This window comes from Melospiza georgiana, chromosome 1 (genome assembly GCF_028018845.1).
Source record: "Melospiza georgiana isolate bMelGeo1 chromosome 1, bMelGeo1.pri, whole genome shotgun sequence".
In the NCBI taxonomy this organism is placed as follows: Eukaryota; Metazoa; Chordata; class Aves; order Passeriformes; family Passerellidae; genus Melospiza; species Melospiza georgiana.
The window spans coordinates 47,632,222-47,651,101 of record NC_080430.1 but is presented as its reverse complement, the minus strand read 5'-3'; the positions used below and the strand labels follow the sequence as shown (position 1 = coordinate 47,651,101).

The 18,880-nt window shown below is 38.1% G+C and overlaps 1 protein-coding gene across 1 annotated transcript in view; it reads right to left on the bottom strand.

Moving 5' to 3' along the window:
• SEPTIN7 (septin 7) overlaps nucleotides 1-18,880 on the bottom strand; it is a 78,303-nt gene that overhangs the window by 18,888 nt on the left and 40,535 nt on the right. Inside the window, exons 3-5 of the mRNA XM_058020885.1 lie at nucleotides 7,891-7,997; nucleotides 1,839-1,939; nucleotides 1,105-1,239 (exon numbers count right to left, since the gene is read on the bottom strand). Of these exons, the coding sequence (XP_057876868.1) occupies nucleotides 1,105-1,239; nucleotides 1,839-1,939; nucleotides 7,891-7,997 (343 nt within the window). The remainder of the gene's footprint in view (nucleotides 1-1,104; nucleotides 1,240-1,838; nucleotides 1,940-7,890; nucleotides 7,998-18,880) is intronic.

The following is an 18,880-nucleotide window of genomic DNA, read 5'->3' as shown; positions in this document are numbered from 1 at the left end:
CATGGGGGTGTGCAGGGAAGACATGCTTTTTGAAAATTAGCTCAGAAATAATTGACTAACACAAGGGATCGTCTTCCCGTTATTTAAATTACATTTTGGATTTTGCACACTAGTAAAACAGCATGTAGAGAATTCAAATGTTTGCATATAAAACTGACATGCATGTTGAGCAAAACTGGCATTACAAACATGCCTGTTGAACAACAACAAAATACTTAATAAAGGCAAGTCTACATAAAAAAACCTCCACCCTCTGGCATTTCTTTCCATATTTGGAAGTATCTGTACAGTTCAAAATATTAGACCCATTCCAGTGCTAGCTACAGAAGCTAAGTATAATAGCTGGCAGTTTTTACTGCCTGAGGAATACTCTTTAAATTCCTTCATCACTCCCTTCAACAAGTTTTACTACTTTTGACCAACACAATAGAATAGGCTTAAACTTATCTTCACCTCCTTCTGGTTTTGAAGGTGTAACTCAAGAGTCTGACAAATTTAATAATGATACCATGATAAAAAGATAAACAACCAGTTTCAGATAGTTAATCTGTACCTAATACACCCTGGAAATGCAATTCTCCCTGTCTACCACTAGATAGAAGTCTGATCTAGTAAAAACTGTGCAGGGGTGGAAGATCACATAATAACTGAAAAATAATCTGCAATGCCTATACTGGAAGTGCCACTAGACAAAATACTACACACCAAGTGAATTATTGATGTGCTTACAAGGAGGCATGAAACTTTCCATCTTCAATTTACACTAATGGGAGGGAGGAAGAATGGAAAGGAAAAATCCTTTTGCTTGACATGTGAACCACTTTCTCCTAATGTGATCTAAGGACATACAGATCACAAACAGACCTGGCATCTGTGAACGTCTTTGCATTTTTCATTGCTAGAATTCTATCTCTCTTGTTATGCAATTAATGTGCAATTGTACTGTCTGGTGTTTGGCTTGCTAATGTTCGACAAGCCAAAGTAAACTCATCTTTGAAATTAAGCATGATCTGCAGGACATTGAGAAAATTTGATTTAGAATTCAGATTGACAAATTTTTATCTGAGATAAGAGAATGAAAATATAAAATACACTAATACAAACCCATGTCCTGAAGGAGCAATGAAGTATAAACAACACTGCACTCTATTATCTGGCATCTGGCGTCTGTTCACTCGAGATTCTGCATTCAGGTAGTCCTCAAATTTACTGTCAATGTAGTCAATAACTGGCTGCCAGCTGCAGAGATTACATGAATAAAAACCTGTAAGTTACATTACTCACATAAAGAAACCTCTTTTTGCTAAGAAATATATGTTCACAATTTCCCCACAGCTTGGGGTGGGTTTTTTTGCTTTTCATTTCCTTTTTTTTAAATTAAGGTACTTCAACACTGCAACTGATCAACTCTTCAACCTAAAATTGAGTTACATAGTTCTGAAGATACAATGTGTGAGTCCACTGAAAAAAACCTTTCAAACACAACCACCTTCATTGTAAAAGCATAAAAAGAGAATACTTAAGAACTGTAGCTAAAGGAATATGCTTCACTGATCACATCTTGTGACAGCACAGAAGGTGGTTCTGCACACTGCATGTGTGGATAAAGAGCCAAATGTACCATTCAGTTTAAGGAAAGGCTGACTGCACTTCAGTCAAGTTATAAAGGCACTTGGAATTACAGTAGTTAGAAGTTTTCAGCTAAATGAAAAGTTTAGAAGTGTTAGTATTTTAACTGAATACTGAAACCTGCATTTTAAAATCTGTCACAAGGTATTCTTACACACACAAAACGCAATGCAGAATTATCATGGGAGAACATACAAAGAATGCCTTACCAATTACTATTATCCACAGCATCTCCAAATCCTGGTGTGTCAACTATTGTAAGTAGTAACTGAACACCACCTTCTTTGATTAAAACTTTTGACTGCTCAACCTGTAAAATGAATACAGTAAGATTAAATTTTTAGCAGTTTAGTCAACTATCTTAAACACTGGGAAAAGCATTCAATGAATAAGAAGCCTGACAAAGAATTGTTAACTTTTCTGCTTCAGAGGTATGCTGTGTCTGTGTTCTGCTTATAAAATCCCAATAATTTTACAATAATGAATATTTTTTTAAAGAAAAAGATCATTATTTAAATAAAGTCAGTGATAAAAGAGTTCTCTAAGTATATGGGATATCTTAATACTTAAATTCCTGATGAACAGGAAAAATCTTAACCAGGCATTAAATTTGATAAAGTTTTCAAAGAAAATGACACTTTTCAAAACTAATCCTCCGCACAAGCACCTTAGACACTTCTAGTCCTGTTAATGTATTTTTAAGAATACATTTATTTTTCAGCTAGCATAATGGCTGGGAACCATCTCAAAGTGATGGTTTCCTATTACCTACAGAATTATACTGGAAAGTAATACAATCTGCCTGCAATCTGCTGAGCTAGACCTCATGTGACTGTAATGCATTGGGTTCCTGTTAGCTCAAGCCACTGATGGAAACCCTCCTCAGAAGGCAACTGCATCAGCACAAGGAATGATGCAAGATCGGGGTGTGGGAGTTCATGCCTCCAGTTGTGACCACACACCCACAGCACAGCTCAGGCAGCTTGCACTGAACATGTCACCCAACAGATTAGGCATGTCATGACAGAAGAACTAGGCTAAGCAGCACATGGACTGCTTAGCCTCTTCTCCCTACTAATATTTCAGTAATTATTGATATTGCCAATGTCAGTCCATCTGTCTGAGAAAGTGCTGTACACCACTGTACTATCAGTGAGATGCACAGCAGTATGAAATGACAAACCCATGTTGGCTTCTTTCCAATTTCTCAAACATTTAATCATCCTTTTTTTTCCCCCGATATTAAAACAATTCCTATTAAATCACAAGTTACACCATTTTCTAGATATGATTCAAGAAATCAGCCATGTAAGCCATTTATCCAGAAACACCTGAGAGCTGGAAAACTCAAGGTAATGCCATCTTGTTGCTCATTGCTTAACATTCCTTGAGCCTCACAAACCCTAACTGGGGAGAGAAAACAAAGTTCTATTTATAATAAACCCTATCTGGATGGTCTCTTGACCAGTTCAAGATTTGAGAAATATCATATTAATGCTTCGTAAGCTCTTGCACATCTCTGATTGTTATGCAAGTGAAGCAGACTCCCACAGCCACACCTGAACATTATTGCAAATGCTCTGCAGTCACTGCTTATGTGACACACTGTAAACCCACAAGATAAACTACCACTGCAGAAAGTCAAACTAAATCCCTCTTGCACAAGTGTAACACTGATTCCAATTCAGAAGAGAATATCCAGAATCACAAAAAACAGTAACTACCTACAAAGAAAGCTTCCTATTTCATCTCTGGGTATGCAGGATGCTGTTTTTACCTACTCATCAGTAGGGATCCTACCCAAGTTGGATCAGTCCCTTTCGCTGCCAGTTCTCAAACAGTTAATGGCTACCAGGATACTGGTCAGAGAAGTATCCAGGCTGGGCTGGACTTCAAGACCACCCAGTTCAAACTCCAACATGAACAGGCCTTACTACAAGGTTAGGAAGGTGTAAAAAAAAACCAAAAAAAACCAGGAATTAAAACCAACCAAACAAAACAGTACACACACCAGCCTATGCCACCACCAAGTTACTCTCTGACAAACTATACAACTCTCATCCTTCCAAGAGCATGCAGCTGAAAGCCATGAGAACCTAGGAACACATGCACTGCTTTAGAAACATACATTTTAACTACAGTGAGTGTATTTCCTCCATCCTCTAGAGTTCTATCAAGAAAATTTTACTGTACACAATTGATACCAGAACTCGAGACAGTAATCCCCTGCCATAGTCAACTCAGCCAAGAGTTTACTACTCTCAAGCTTTGGGACACAAGAGATTAACTTCTGATTCCTTGCATTCTTTTGGCTATCTTGCATATAGTAACCACACAGCCCTCCTATTACCAAGCTCTCTGCAAGTATACAAAATCCACAACACTTGCAAAATACTAGAGATGATAATGTTAAGAGATGCACTCTTGCCAAGAGCTACAAGGTATCAGCTTTATTCTCCAGCACAAAAATTCCCAGCAAGAACCATTAAATTATTATGGGCTCACAGTGGAATGCTTTTACAAAAGAAGCAATTAATAAAACATTATCTTGAACATATGTTCATAACAAAGGAAAAGAAAGGTCAGGAGATCTCAGAAATGTCACGCCAAGCATTTTCCCTGATTCTGCATGCTTGTAAAATCTAAGTGCGGCTGAATTTGTGAAGTCACCTTCTGACAAATGGTCTGCAGCAACTGAATCTCTGCAGACAGTGCTAATACATTACTGGGTTGTGAGGATTTGAATTTTTTTCTTACTTTTCATAAATTCATGTAGGTATCTCGCTATCAGAGCAGGATTTTCACAAACCTACAGAACAAGAGACATTAGCTGATGAATTAAAAGTCCTGTGCTTGTGCTGTGGACAATCAAACCACATCCAGGATATATTGTAAGCAGTAGATTCTACTGGTAGGAAACAGTAGACGAAGACCCTGCCACAAAGCCTCTGCAAAGTTGCATTTTTCTAACCTAAATGGATGTGTCCATACATGGTCAAAGTCAAAGAAAGCAGCAACATCTGGAAAAGATCCAGAAAATCACTGTAAACTAGTGTCATTCACAGTTAAGCATCCAACTGCATCCCATCATCTGATTTACAAGTATTCCCAAGGGATTCATGGAAAACATTAGTTCAAGTCTTGGAATTTAAAACTTTTAAAGAAAAGTCTCCTCCAAAGAGACATTTTCCCATGCACTCCAGTCAGCTGGGTCACACGGGTCTCCTTGGCAGCTACTACACAGCGTTCATCACTTGGTGCTTGTTACAGCTTGATTGCTTTTTATTGGATGAAACATGCCTTTGCCATCCTGCAGTTAAGGCAGTCAGATAATGATCAGAGAAAACACATTTAATACCCTCTCATTTCTCAGTGTGTTTCCTTTGAATTCATCCCACACCAAATCACTTACTCTTAACCGTTTTTCTGCATTTTCTATGAGATTAATGCAAAGGAGCTGCCAACAACTCCAAACTGCAAATGCCCAAACCACAGTTTGTGTTTATCTATGTGAGAGCCTCATACACAATTCCTGATCAGTAAGTTGTTCCCACCATATAAGAACAGGTGATTATTACAACCAAGATCTGAGGATGCTCAAGTGAGGTGGTTTCTCTCATCCCTACCCTACAAAACCCTTTTATCAGTCCTCAACTTAAAGAGGTTTTCACTGGCAGAGTACAAATCCAGTGGATCCAAACAGCAACTCCCACTGCTTATTCTTTAATATTTGACAGGAAACACCTCCACATCATAGACACTGCTACCACACACGATTTTCAAGCTTGTAGGGGGAAACAATTTTATCCTCACTTACACTGACAATGAAATAAGATAGTTTCACTTTCTTTCTTAAAATGCTACACTGACTTTTCATTCATTCCAAGAAACTGAAAGCAAAGCTGCACTGTAAGTATATAAAAAAAAAAAAAAAAGTACTTATTAGATAAAGCCAAAATATTAGTTTCTGGAGGGGAAGACAGTCTTTAAATCTATTTAATTCCCACCATATTATTTTCTAAGTCATGTCAGACTCCAATTCACCACTGAAAAAAAGCTTTGGCAAGCTCTTGCCCTCAAGCTTTAGCCCACATAGTGGAAGTAAGAAGAAAATACAATGACTTTTCAGCCTGAGCTCTGTTCAAACCCTTTTCTTCCCCCTCTCCAGCTTTACATACAAAAAAAAAAAAAAAATCATTAAGTGAGGCTTTCTGGAAAGTACGTTTCTTTTACTTAAACCAGTAAATCAATACAAATCAAACCACCTCGATGGTCAGAATGAACAACAGATCATCTAATCCTGCCCCCTAACAGATGAAAGTACTTAACTCAAATTCCAGAAATTCCACACAGATTTTCGTATTTTTTCTTACACTGATGCATCTTTAACTAGGGGGGGAGTGAGTTCTCTGGAAGATGTCTTGGTTTGGCTTTTTTTGTTAGCTTAAGTACAAATTCTTCCAAAGATTTTTCCCATCTGAAAAAACCAAAAATCTACCAATGACAGGGAATCCATCCCACAGTTATTTAAACTAAAATTCAATGAACATAACCTGAATTGGTTTAGCTTCTGCTAAACTAAGATGTAATCATCAGTAATGAAATCATGCTACATCTCTGTTCCAATAAAAAAGTCACCCATCTATTCAGTTTTCCAGCAGTCTCTGATTGGCTCAGTAATAAGTACATTATATGAGAGTTTAACTCTCTGCACACCTCTTCCATCCCACTTAACATCTCTTTGAAACAAGTAAGCTGTTTCAAGACCTTATTCAAATAATGGTCTGATGCCCCTGATAACAAGCTTTGAAGTCCATTCTGTCAGTCACTATGGTTTTACATGAAATTGATAAAGCAGCATAACAGATATGAACAAAGCTAAGAAACTATTAATATATTGTTAATCAAACCCTGGGTGTTCAAAAGCTTTTCTCAAATAAGACAAAAATTATATTCTGCAATGAATTCATTTTGTAATAGTATTCAAGCTTTAATGTTGAGCTAACTGATAAGCAATGCCATTTAAACGTCTCAATATGGACATAATAACTAACTTTTTCCTTCTACTGTGGTAATGATTCTGTGTTCTGATACTGGATTTAAAAATGTCTTACCCAAAACCCCAAACAAAAAAAGCCCTGAGGTCCCACAAAGCAATAAGGACAGTGGTTCATGACACTGGAGCCTAATTACTTGATTCCAATCAGTAAAAAAGCACTCTATTTTACAGCTTCTGTTTAGCACCTTGCATACCCTCCTAACACAACAAAGGGCTTAATCACTTTATGACAACTCTACAATTGCCCAGTCCCTTCAGCCACAGTTGAATTTTGCAGCTGGAGGAACTCTGCTGGACAACAGCAGCAAAGGTGAGCATCCATGGCCCTGACCTGAACAAAGTCAGATTATCACAAGCTATCTTCACCAAAGTCTTAGGCAAGTGCACATCAAGAGAGGTGAGCAGAGCTCATGCATCCTTACTCAGCTGCTCAGCTGTGGAGGCAGAAAGTACCTCACAAACACAATGATTCCTAAACTACCCATAGCATTATTACTTCTTAGCATTAGGTAGCTGTCATTTTTAGTACTCTTTTTATAAGACAGAAAACATGCTCCTTTTCTTAAGGGAAAGTAGCAAGTAACAAGTTATTACATTAAAAAAAAAATGGATCAGCTTCAGTTTTCCAGTCTTTGGCTTAATATTTTATGTGGATCATGCACTTGCCTAGGTCTAGTGCTTAAAGTCAGGTAGGTTCGCCCTAGTCCCTGATGTTTTACAGTAACAACTTGTAACAGGTAAAAAAACAAGGTACCATTATGCCACTAAAGATACAGTCTGCACAAGACTCACAGATACTTTTATACCCAGGTTGCTGCCCTTCTGTCAAATCATTTACCATTTGGTCTCTAAAAGCCTGTCTTTAACAGACAGGTTTTACTGCAGATCTATGTGTTTCTACAGATTTCCTCAATATTTTAATTGATAACAAAAAATACATTTTCAAAGAGTTCTGCACATATATGTGCATTTTAATCTACAGGCAAAACACAAAACACTTCAGGGCTCCCACATTTCTACAGGCTACATATTTGAGAACCTGAAAGTTTTGCTGTTCAGAGACACTGAATATTTCTTAGTTGTTCATATAATGACTAAATGTATCTTGAAACTCAGGTGCTAGTGTGAGAACTTATATCACCTTACATTACTAAATTGAAAGTTAAAATATTCAGGCTGTACCATTTTTCCCCCAGACATACCTGTACAGTCTTTTTAATTCTGTGTGAAGGACCTGGATACTCTGGGGAATACAATTCTGTTAAGAATAATGAGTTGATTAATGTTGATTTTCCCAGTCCAGATTCACCTAGAAGAAAACAGAACAGTTTCAGTAAAACCAGGAGTATAATGTCAAATATAAACATTTAGATCCACATTTCAAACGCTCTTTAAACATAGTACCTGAAAACATGCACTGCACTCTTAAGACCTTGAGAATCTATAATATTTTCCAATTTCAAGGGAAACCTTTCAAATCCAACTGCCACTGTTGGGCTCTACAGACATTAATTTTTCTGATCATATTAAGAATTAAGTGCATTGAGCACTTTTGTCCATTTCTCCCATTACAAGATACAGAGATGATATTACATTGAATTTTATACACAAGCTATCTTCCTGGTGTAACTCATCATAATGCCAAAGCAGATTAAGTTGTCTCCTTTATTTCAAATATTATTTATTTGAGAGTCTTTATTATCAGGGTGAGGGTGGGAGTAGGGGTGGAGGGAGAAAGACTGAGATTAGCTGGCTATAACTATTAAAGCCACAAGAGATAAAATGAAGTTTCAAACTACATGGTTTGCCTGGGAATTTTGTTGTTGTTGGGGTACAGAAGGGGGCTGGATTTTATTAGGCATTTTTTGATAATTTCTTCATGACCAACAGTAAATCAGCCTTGCTAAACAATGAACTGCCATGACAATCCAAGCAAATACAGCTAAGGACACCACAGCAAAGGTTATCCTCCATTTACAGCTCTACAGAGACAAGGGCAGGAATTTCAGATCAATTATTTAGTATTCTAAAAGAAAAGTCTTTTGCTTACGGATTTTTTTTTTTTTTTGTTAAGAAACTTCAACACAACAATTCACAATGGCATTAGAGCTAATGAGAAAGGTATAAAAAATGGGTTTTTTCTGTTTAAATTTCATATGCAGTCTGTCAGTTCATTGACCTAAACAGAAACAGTCACAGAGAAATTTGCTTTCAAGCTAACAAATTTGAGGGCAAACCATGTACTTTCACTACAGTAAAGGGGAGGGGGAAAATTAGCTGAACTGGGCCCATAATTGAAAAGTAATACTTAGCTAAAGGACTAATCACTCCAGCCCCAAACAACATTGTGCTGATTTAGAGACTGAACTGAGAAAACCTCCAACCCTGTCTTGAGGTAAATGTCCTGGGTTAATGCAAGAGAGTTCTGTAACAGGGAGCAGTCAGGAACTGTCTCCCCTGTAATGGGTATCTGGGTTTCCTACAGGAGCTGGCTCACACGCAGCAGCCATCTCGATTACCGCGGCGCAGCACAGAGTGTCTGCAGCACGGAGCAGAGCGCTCTCATTAGCTGCCCTGTAAAGGGATTAGCAGCGGATGAGACGCTGCAAGCAGAGCTCCTGCCGGCTGTCTGCGCCCTCAGCAGCGCCTGCTCCTCAAACCCCACCCTCTGGGACAGACGAGCTAAGCCGCGCTGCGACAGAGCAGCGGCTGCCCACGGCCAGGCTGATGGAAAGGGAGATGGGTACTCCAGGTATGGGTGTCAGAAGAGCAGTGAACACTAACCCCACCAGGACAGGTTTAGGCAAGCCAGCAGGGACATGCTTGCTGACAAGATTTCATCACTGCCCGGCACATTTTGCCTTTTTCCGTGGTCAGATGCATGAGACACCTATGAACTCTGCCTCCGAGCCTGGTTATAAAAGACACCCGTTTGCTACTCTGCATCTGCAAGACTTAAAGGGCAGGGACAGCTGCAGCCGAGGGGCCTCCCCACCAATTCTGCAACAGAAAGAAGCGTCTGAAATGCCCAACTTCCCATTCTCATAGATACATCCTGGTTAAAGCTTAACCTCCATCTCACAACCCGCTCAAGAGATAGACATCATTCCAGTTAAACTGAAGGTTTTTATCCACCCTACTGAAGCCCTCAAGAGGGTGGTCTGGTTTTCAAATGTACAATTCATATCCTTTCAGTAACCTTTGCTTTTTAACTTGACCATAATCTTGTAAAAGGCATCCTACTACAGTATTGAAGAAAGATTTTAGCATCAGATTCCACTCGAGTATACAACAAGGGCTGCTCCTTCTTTCTCCCTTCTATTAGGGTTACTGCCAATCTTAATATGCTGAAGAATTTCAGGTGAAAAACACTGACAACTACCACTTCTCCTGAAAATGAGTGCCTGTCAAGTTGTCATTGAAATTCAACATATGGAAATAAGATTTTCAGTTTCAAAAGAGTGTAATGGAAAACCAGCAGCTTGCCCTAGACGGCTTGGGCAGCTGTGGCACGCCATACCAAGCAGTCTCTGAACTGCTGAAGCATTACACCCTGAGAGAGCTGAGGTTTGTTCCCCTCCTGCACTGCCCTCGCAGCTGCAAGGATGTGAAGACAATTTTGAGCTGAAATTAGTGAAAAGAAAGTATGCTAAAGATATTTATGCTCAGTCTTGTTCCCAAAGGTGCCCAGCATCCTGGATATCCTTACCCATCATGCTAACTTTAATCAGCCAGTGCAGATTATAACAGTTTAAACTGCTTAACTGCTAGCACTAACTGAGGTATCACATGTAAGAGTCTGCATCAATGCACCATTCCTGGATGCAGTTGTGCCTTAGACCATGTAAAGGGTCAACATCTGCAACAGCAGTAAGAGGCTATAACATCAAATAAAGCAATTGCACTGAAACTGTAGGTAAAAACTCTAACTGGAACATTTAAAATTGTATTATAGGAAGTTGTACTGCTTCCACTGTAATAAAAACAAGAGTTTCTCTGATAACTGCAATGAAAACAGAATTAGAGACCAACTGTAAGTGAACATTCTATCAGCCTTTCTGGACACACTAAAATATTGTAATTTTCATTAAATATACAGTAAAAAAAAAATTCAAACCCCAACCAAAACAACCTCCACAAATTCCCCAAACACACACACACACACACAACACCCTGAACTCCACAGCCAAACAAAACCCTCTGTCCTTCCTAAAATTACCTAAAAGGATTGCTTACTGGAAAGGCTGGGAAATCGGCTTCCACGGATGGAACAGGCTCTGAGTATGACTAACAATACCACAAGGGAGAAGGGAAAACAAGTGAAATTTAATTTGCCTTTACAAAAAAAATTATACATCCCAAATAAAATGCATCTTCCCACTTTCAGTGGGCATGTCTGATGAGATTTTGCCCTTTAACCATTGCATGAACTGGCAAAACAATGCAATGTAATAGAAACTTTTCAACAGCAATAACTTCCAATCACTTAATGAATTATGATGTGGTTAGACCTAGGTAACTAATTTAGAGTGAGCAATGTTTAGAAATTTGTTTTAAAAAGAAGAAAGAAAGGAAAACATTTATTTTGCGGGGTAATCCCGAATACACAATGTTAATTATTTCTGGTATCCAGGTACTGCTTTAACCTTGCCCTCACTCTCCCATTAAATATTTCACATAGGCTTCAAATTCTTCTGAATATTGTTCTTTTTCTTCATTATTGTGTGTCCCACATTTATGAACAGCTTAGTGTTTCCAAATGTTAACATTTTATCAGGCTGTTTTTATAGCCACATTCAAAGACATGAAGCTGGCCACTCTTGTTGGCAGAAATAAGCACATACTTGTACTAACATACTTTTGTGAAGGAATACCTTTTGTGAGTCCTCACAGGACTAGCAGAAGTTCCAACTCTTCTCAAGTCCATGAATTTCTAAATGGCTGTACAAATAGAGTGGAACTCTTCTTATACATGTGGGTTAACAATTACCTCTTGACCATTAGCATATTTCTAAAGATGGCTCATAGCACATCACTTTACTAACCCTGGATAGCAAAGCTTTTTCTCCTGTGAACAAAACACTGACCAAGTACCTTCTTTTTTCCTACACATATAAGACCAGCTGTTAACATGAGGAAACAGACCAAGGAAAAAACCCAAAAAACAACACATTCAGTCTCCTCTTTTATATCTGAAGCATAGAGATCTCAAACATTCTGCTAGGGATCAGAGAAGACCACTAGGAAACCACTGGGATGGTTTGCAAACCATGTAATTATTGTCCAGAAGAGTACTAAAGCAAGTTAGCAAAGGCAATGAATAATAAAAATACTGGAACAACAGTGTACAATCCCTGTGAATAGAGGAAAGCAGTGCTCAGGTAAAAATACAAGTAACTAGCTCAACTGAACTACATAAATCTTTCATCTTCATTTCTAAATCCCTCCTCATAAATGAAGCAGAAATCCTAATCTGTGACAATCAGCTAGAAAATCTACTCACAGCTAACTTGTTTCCATCATTTCTTGCTATGACTTTATTACTACAAAAAGCCTCAAACTGCCAGCATCTGCTCCCTATGATAACAGAAGTGAATTGTTACCTTTAATGATGCTTTTTCACTGTTCATTGCTGTGGCACATTGAGCACGTAGCATATTTTCAACCTCCTCCAACTTTCTAGCCTGTGTCATTCACACTCAAATATATATGAGAAAAATGGACAACAAGTCCAACCTAGGTTTCTTTCTTCCAGCTGTATTTGTAACTTCTGATGGAGACAGCAGTTTTCTCATTCATATATTGCCCCTCTCAATAGTGCATCACACTACATTTTCTAGATACCACATCATTCTAAAAATCCAGGATAGGTTTTCTTCTATATCTTTAGAATTTGTTTCTAAAACTAAAACACCAAAAAAAGCATGACTTGCATTCTTAGATTTATGACCTCACTCACATGAGAGCTCATTAAACATATCAAGTGATCAAGCTGAGTAACCAATCTTGAACATTCTCAGCTCGCTCTCTGCATGACTTCCTACCTCTTCATTTTAAGTTACTCTTGCAGAAACAACCAGAAGTTTTCTACTCTTCACTGACAATTACTTGGCTATCTACCATTGAAACAGTATTTCATGCTTATGACCTGTGACAGTCAACTGCACCACTGGGAACATGACCACAAGTGCTACGTGTATTTAGGAATTTCAAGTTGCTTTCCCAGGCTCCAGGTGGGACTACAAGACTGCCAAGGAACCACCCACCAGCAAGAAAAATCTTTTGCAGCACGGGAAGCTGAGACTTCAGTTAAACTGTTCAAAGAGATTTGCTTCATATATCACCACCAAGAAGATGGCCCAGTCTCTCCGTCACTGTCTCTATTAACCAGACACAGCAAGAACTGCAGATTGAAAAGAAGCATTAACTGCTAGTTCTGATGGCTGAGAGAAGGTAACTCATCTCAGTGGCACTTGTAGCTCATTAGAGAAAAGCTGCCAGTAAGTCCCATGGTAACCAGGTTTCCACAAATTGCACAGGGTTTTTGGAAGCTTCCACGGCATTTTAAGTAGACATCTGTATTTCGAGTTCCTTGATACAGTCAAGCATAAGCTGCAGTTACTTCACTGCTTTTTCAGAATGAAGATATCCAACAACATGTTTCTTCTGTGATGAAGTGCATTTGATAGCACATTTGACAGCCACAAAGAGTTATCCCAAGGGGATCAAATTCAACGGAAAAATGCTGTACTTCTCCAAAGCCTACTTACACAGAATGTTTACACCAAAGTATATTTTATTTTTAGCTGGTGAGCAAGTTTTTTCCTGGAATCTTTCAATTTTATAAATTCTAATTATTGTGACAGTTTTTGCTTAAAATATAATCTCATTAGTTTGATGCTGGTGACTCAAAGAAGGGCAAAAAGCTTGTCAGAAGGCATAAAAAATAATGCATTTCATCTTCTTTCATCCTTTTATATTCACAGTTTATGTGCACGACAGCACCTGCAGCTTTATGCAAATGCGCAATGGCTTTGATGGCACTGTAAGATGCAGGCTTTTGCTTTCATACAGAAGGCAAGCTACAGGAATAATCAGAGAGCCTGAACTACAGCAAGTGGTATGACAGAACTCTCCTCTTGCCAGGGAGAAATGATGCTCTGCCATGTCATTATAGACAACCACAAAAAGGGAGACTACAAGATGCTTTTCATTTCAAGTCTGATTTTAGAAGCTTTTGTAAAGGCTAGTTCCTGCCTTAAGTGCTATACAAAATACAAACATGTAAGAACATCCAAATGAAACCTGTCAGGAGGAGGATGGGAGCAGGACCATGCTGCTACCACATATCTGCTTTTCCATGTAGGACGGTGTCATGTGAAATCTTGCAAATTATCAACTCTGTCTTTTACAGACATTTATAAGGGGAAGAAAGTCAAAGCTCCACCATTTAACAACTTGAATGTGAAGCATAAATTATGGAAGCAACATATGTTAGAGCCACAAAGATGCTCCTAACAAAACAGAAGAACAAGGAAGTCTAGCAGCAATAAATCCATTTCTGCCTGTCAGCAACTGCATCAACAGCAGCATAATTTCAGCATTTAGGATACAGCAAGACAATTTAATCAATTTTCTTAGAGCAGAATTTAAAGTGCAATAACTGAGGGCAGACTCTTAGTATATCATTCTTGTCAGAGATGACATTTAAATAACTCAGAAAAGCCATTAGCAGAGATAGGAAATACCTCAGAAGAATATCGCAACAGATACTACACAGCATTTTCCAAGTACTATTGTTTCTTCTCAAAGCAGAAGCAGGTCTAGCTTTCTACAACTGACAGATTAAAGCTGCCATGAAACAGTGGTTCAACTTCACAGGTGAAATTTTGACTACTGCCAAGAAAAATGGTCCCCTACTCCCAGTCCAACTCTTGCACTAGAATTCACAATGCAGCATCAGAAGCAAGAAGCAATCCAGCAAACTAGGGCACACAGGGCTTCAGTATGGAAAAAATGAGGGGGAGATGACACCAGACAGATGAGCTAAGTCAAATACTCTCCCCTCTTTCTGGAAACAAGGATAAGTGTAAAAATCTGCATTTAAAACTAGATCTCTTCTCTGTCACAAAAGAATTAGCAGCAATTCGCAAGTCAAAGAATTTGTGGCACTTCCTGAAGAAAGTCTTATTTCCTCTAATTGCATATACAGACTTTGCTCCTGATAAGCAGCATGTCTGCAAAGTAGTCATTTAAAATAGGACATGTTACCTAATTTAACATGAGGCATGGAAAGAAATATTTCAGCATTTTGGACAAAAATTTGCAGCTCAGTAAAAACCAAGGAACCAAAACCACAAGTTTCTCTTCACTTCCAGTTCTCCAACTTTACTGCAGATGACAAAAACACTGCATAGTATTAGTCCCCTCTTACCTAGTACGTACAACAGCTGAAATGTAACAATCTGAGCTTCAGAGTTCCAAGCCCAACATTAGCAGTCCAAGCTTGCCATATCTTACCTTGCTTTGTTTTCTGTGTTAGGTGAAATAAAACTCCCATGACTGATTAAGCTGTAGTCATACTGCAATGCAGCTTTAGAGACATTACAAGCAGCAAGAAGTTGTAAAAACTGACCTACATGGGCAATCTCAATGCACAAGCTCTTTGTGAAGTAATTGGGTTAAAGAATTCAATTGGAAATGACAGAAGCTGAAGAGTTCCAGGACAAATTTTCTATGGTGAAATCTCACAACCAGGATATACCTTCAATTTTCACAGGCTTTGACAAAGCAAAAATAAAGAGTCTTCATAAGAGAAGAAAAAAAACCTTATTGCTTCAAAAATCAAATCAAGAGGAACAGAAACTGCTGTGAAAAATGATAAAGCAGGATGGTCTGTTTAAGGCAAGAGTGCAAACATCTGGGACCACCACTGCTGCAGAGCTGGACTTATTCTCTGGAGGCAAATACAGGGATAAATAGAATTGAATTCCCTGATTATACAAATTATTCATAAAAAAAAAAAAAAAAAAGGAGGGGAATATTATAGGAACGTGAGATTTGTCATCTCCACATTACTGCTGACAGCCAATTGTACAGCATTTCCAGTACATAACTGCTAACATTTGCTGACTAAGGAATAAAAAATATATTAATGAACAAAGATTGCAGATTAGTCACATTAGGCTCCTTCTATACTTGGACAGAAACAAAACTGACACTGCCATCAAAATGATAATGAAGATATAAGCAAGAGTGATGGGGTTTACTTAATCTTTAAGATTAAAACACTTGGTACAGATACAGGGTCAACATCTGAATGTGACATGCATGTAACTCAAGAACAAGAAGCTCTAGACATCAATCTCAGCAAAAGGAGAGAAATGTGAAGCACTTTAGGCAGCATCTTCCTCAAAACGCCATCAAACTGATACATCTAAGGCATAAGCATCACAGAAAATTTCAGAAGGACAAAAACCAAAATTGTTTTTATTTACATGGAACCTAGTAAGTCTCTACAGAACAGTACAAAGAGCACTTATACTGACTTACTCAAATCATCATCATATCTTCCCTTGAAAATTTACACTATAACAGAAAAAAAGCTACTGGAAGTATATTGAGTGCTCTCAAAATACCCCAGATGAGACACTCTGCTATTAAGCAAATCCACCAAACTTTGTCAGAGGACTTAGAATATTTCTTGTGGTAGAATACTTAGAATATTTTCTTTCACTACCTTCTACCCTCCCTCTTACTGCCTTCTCTCTTTAATATGCTTGGAAGGATATTTTATAACAGGAAACTATGTTATGACAAACCCCTTAACTGGCACAAGTGGCAAGAGGAAGATACAGACAGCTAGACAGAATTCTGGAAATACACCCCAGTGATATGATTCTTGTGGCAATAAGGAACAGGAAATTAGGGCAATGTTGCTTGCAAATTAGGATAATTCTGCTTCTTTGGTCTGTTGTTAGCCAACCAAGGAGCAAGAGGATCACAGAGATGTGCTCTCCTGGATACACTGCTGCCACTTCTAAGCAACCTTGGCAAAATGTGCTTTTGTTTCCCTAAGACAGCCTCCACTGTCATATTTTTACTGGAATTGTAAAAATGGGTACTTTAGCTCTAAAAAAGGGCGTGGAATAAGCTTGTGTTGTCAAGGCTACACCCTTTTTAATACGGTAACAACTGTTCTGCTTAAGTGCTAAACCATTGTTTCCAAACTGCTGCCACCACTGCTCAGTTTTCTAATAATGACTTAGAAGAAAACTGAGCTGCTTTTGTAGCCAACAGAAGCATCCATTTACAAAGTGGAAAGGAAAACAGCCAGGTCTGATAAGGTCATGTCCTAAGACCTGTCTAGAACACTTGCTATGTTTTGCAGTGGATAAGTCTGAAGGACAGACATGGGAGGTGGACCAGGAATCCTTCTGGAATTCCTGCCAGCTACAGAGGACACAGCCCAGAGCCAAGGACGCTGAATCTGGTAAGCAATAGGCTTGTCCTTTACAGAAGGTGAGAATGATACTCTCTTTTGAGTTTAGTCAAAAGTGATACAAATGATAATTCTTAAAATATTTTTTACATAAATTCTTATATAAATCACATAAATTCTTAAATCATTCAGTCAAATAAAATGCAAAAAAACCCTAACATGTAAGTAAGTGAAAATGTGACATACTCTTTTCTGTCTCAATGCCTGCTGAGTTGCAGCTATTGTTTTCTGCTCTGCCTGGCACTGATGTAGCAGAAAAGTGGTGAACAAATACTTGTCAATAGCCAATTTCCTTAAAGTTAGCAACTTCATATATATTCCACACTTTTGCCAGCAGTGTATATCTCTAAAACCTCAAAAATAAAAAAATCTTGCAATTTCTTCTCCACAACAATGTCATGGTATCTCTCTAAATTAACCTTTTTTATACAAAACATCAGTTTCACCTCATCTTTTATTTCAATATTTATGCTATGCTAAGGCCAAGTTGCACTGTAGATCTCAAAGCTATTTGCCTCTACAGGGCTAGAAGGACATGAAACAGCCTCATAATTTCTATATTCCATAAATTAGAATACAACAATACCACTTTTGCAGCACTATGTATTTTTGTTTTATCCAGACTTCAAAATCTGAATTGAAGAAGTCTAATGTTGCTCTCCCATAGCAAAAATCTTCCCACACCTCAGGTGCCATCCTTAATTTGTGCAATTATCATATTCCTATTCAAGTTTGTTGTCCAAAATGATATCAGATACACATTTCTCCTGAAACAGTCATTTTAGTAATAAGACTTTAAAAAAGAAAGGAAATTAAATTAAACTTCAGTGAGGCATGGAAGTCCAAGTGAGATAGACCTGATTAACATGTAGTTACTTATTTATAGTTTATATGTGAAAGCTCCCCATTTGGGGAGCGAGCTGAAAATGCATACTACTAAGATTTCCATATTCCACAAATGTTTCATTTGGAAACAGACATCCTGATTTGGAAACATGCAACTAATTTAAAGCCAAGACTGCACTACGCTAAAGGATGTGTCATTTACAAACATTTAAGTTGTACTTTTAAAACCAAGAACAAATATTTGCCTTCATCCTACACCACACCGAGCAGCAGCTGCAACAACCAGTGCTTAAAAGAAGTGTCAACTCAAAAGGATGCTGCCAAAGTTATGTACATCCACTAATATCAGCTGATCTGATGTGTGACTTAAGCTGAACAGTGCTACAGGTTGTGCTCTTCCCGAGCTCTCAAAAATTTCAGATGCATACAGAACTCAAAAAATACAGTTTTAAAACATTTATCTAGTAATATTTTTCAATTCCACCCTACAGACTTCTGCATAGCCTCATTTAGTATTTTTAGTAGGGAGATTATCCATAGGATACAGTACTCTTCCAATTAGAGAAGTCAAAATTCTTCAAGGAAAAAAATCTCAGACATAAACACAGACCCTTTGTTACAACCACAACATTACATAATGCTCAAGATTTTTAGCCAAAACATTAGTTCAATTCAACCAAGGCTCAGTTTGACAACATTCTGAAACAAATGCCTCATGTGACTATCAAATCAACCAGTACTGCCACTGAAAAAAAAATTAAATCCCAGCCTCGAAGCCATTCCTCCTTTGTGCTGACCCAAGATTTTCCTTTGCTGTGTCGCAAGGAGACTGAAGACTAACGTTC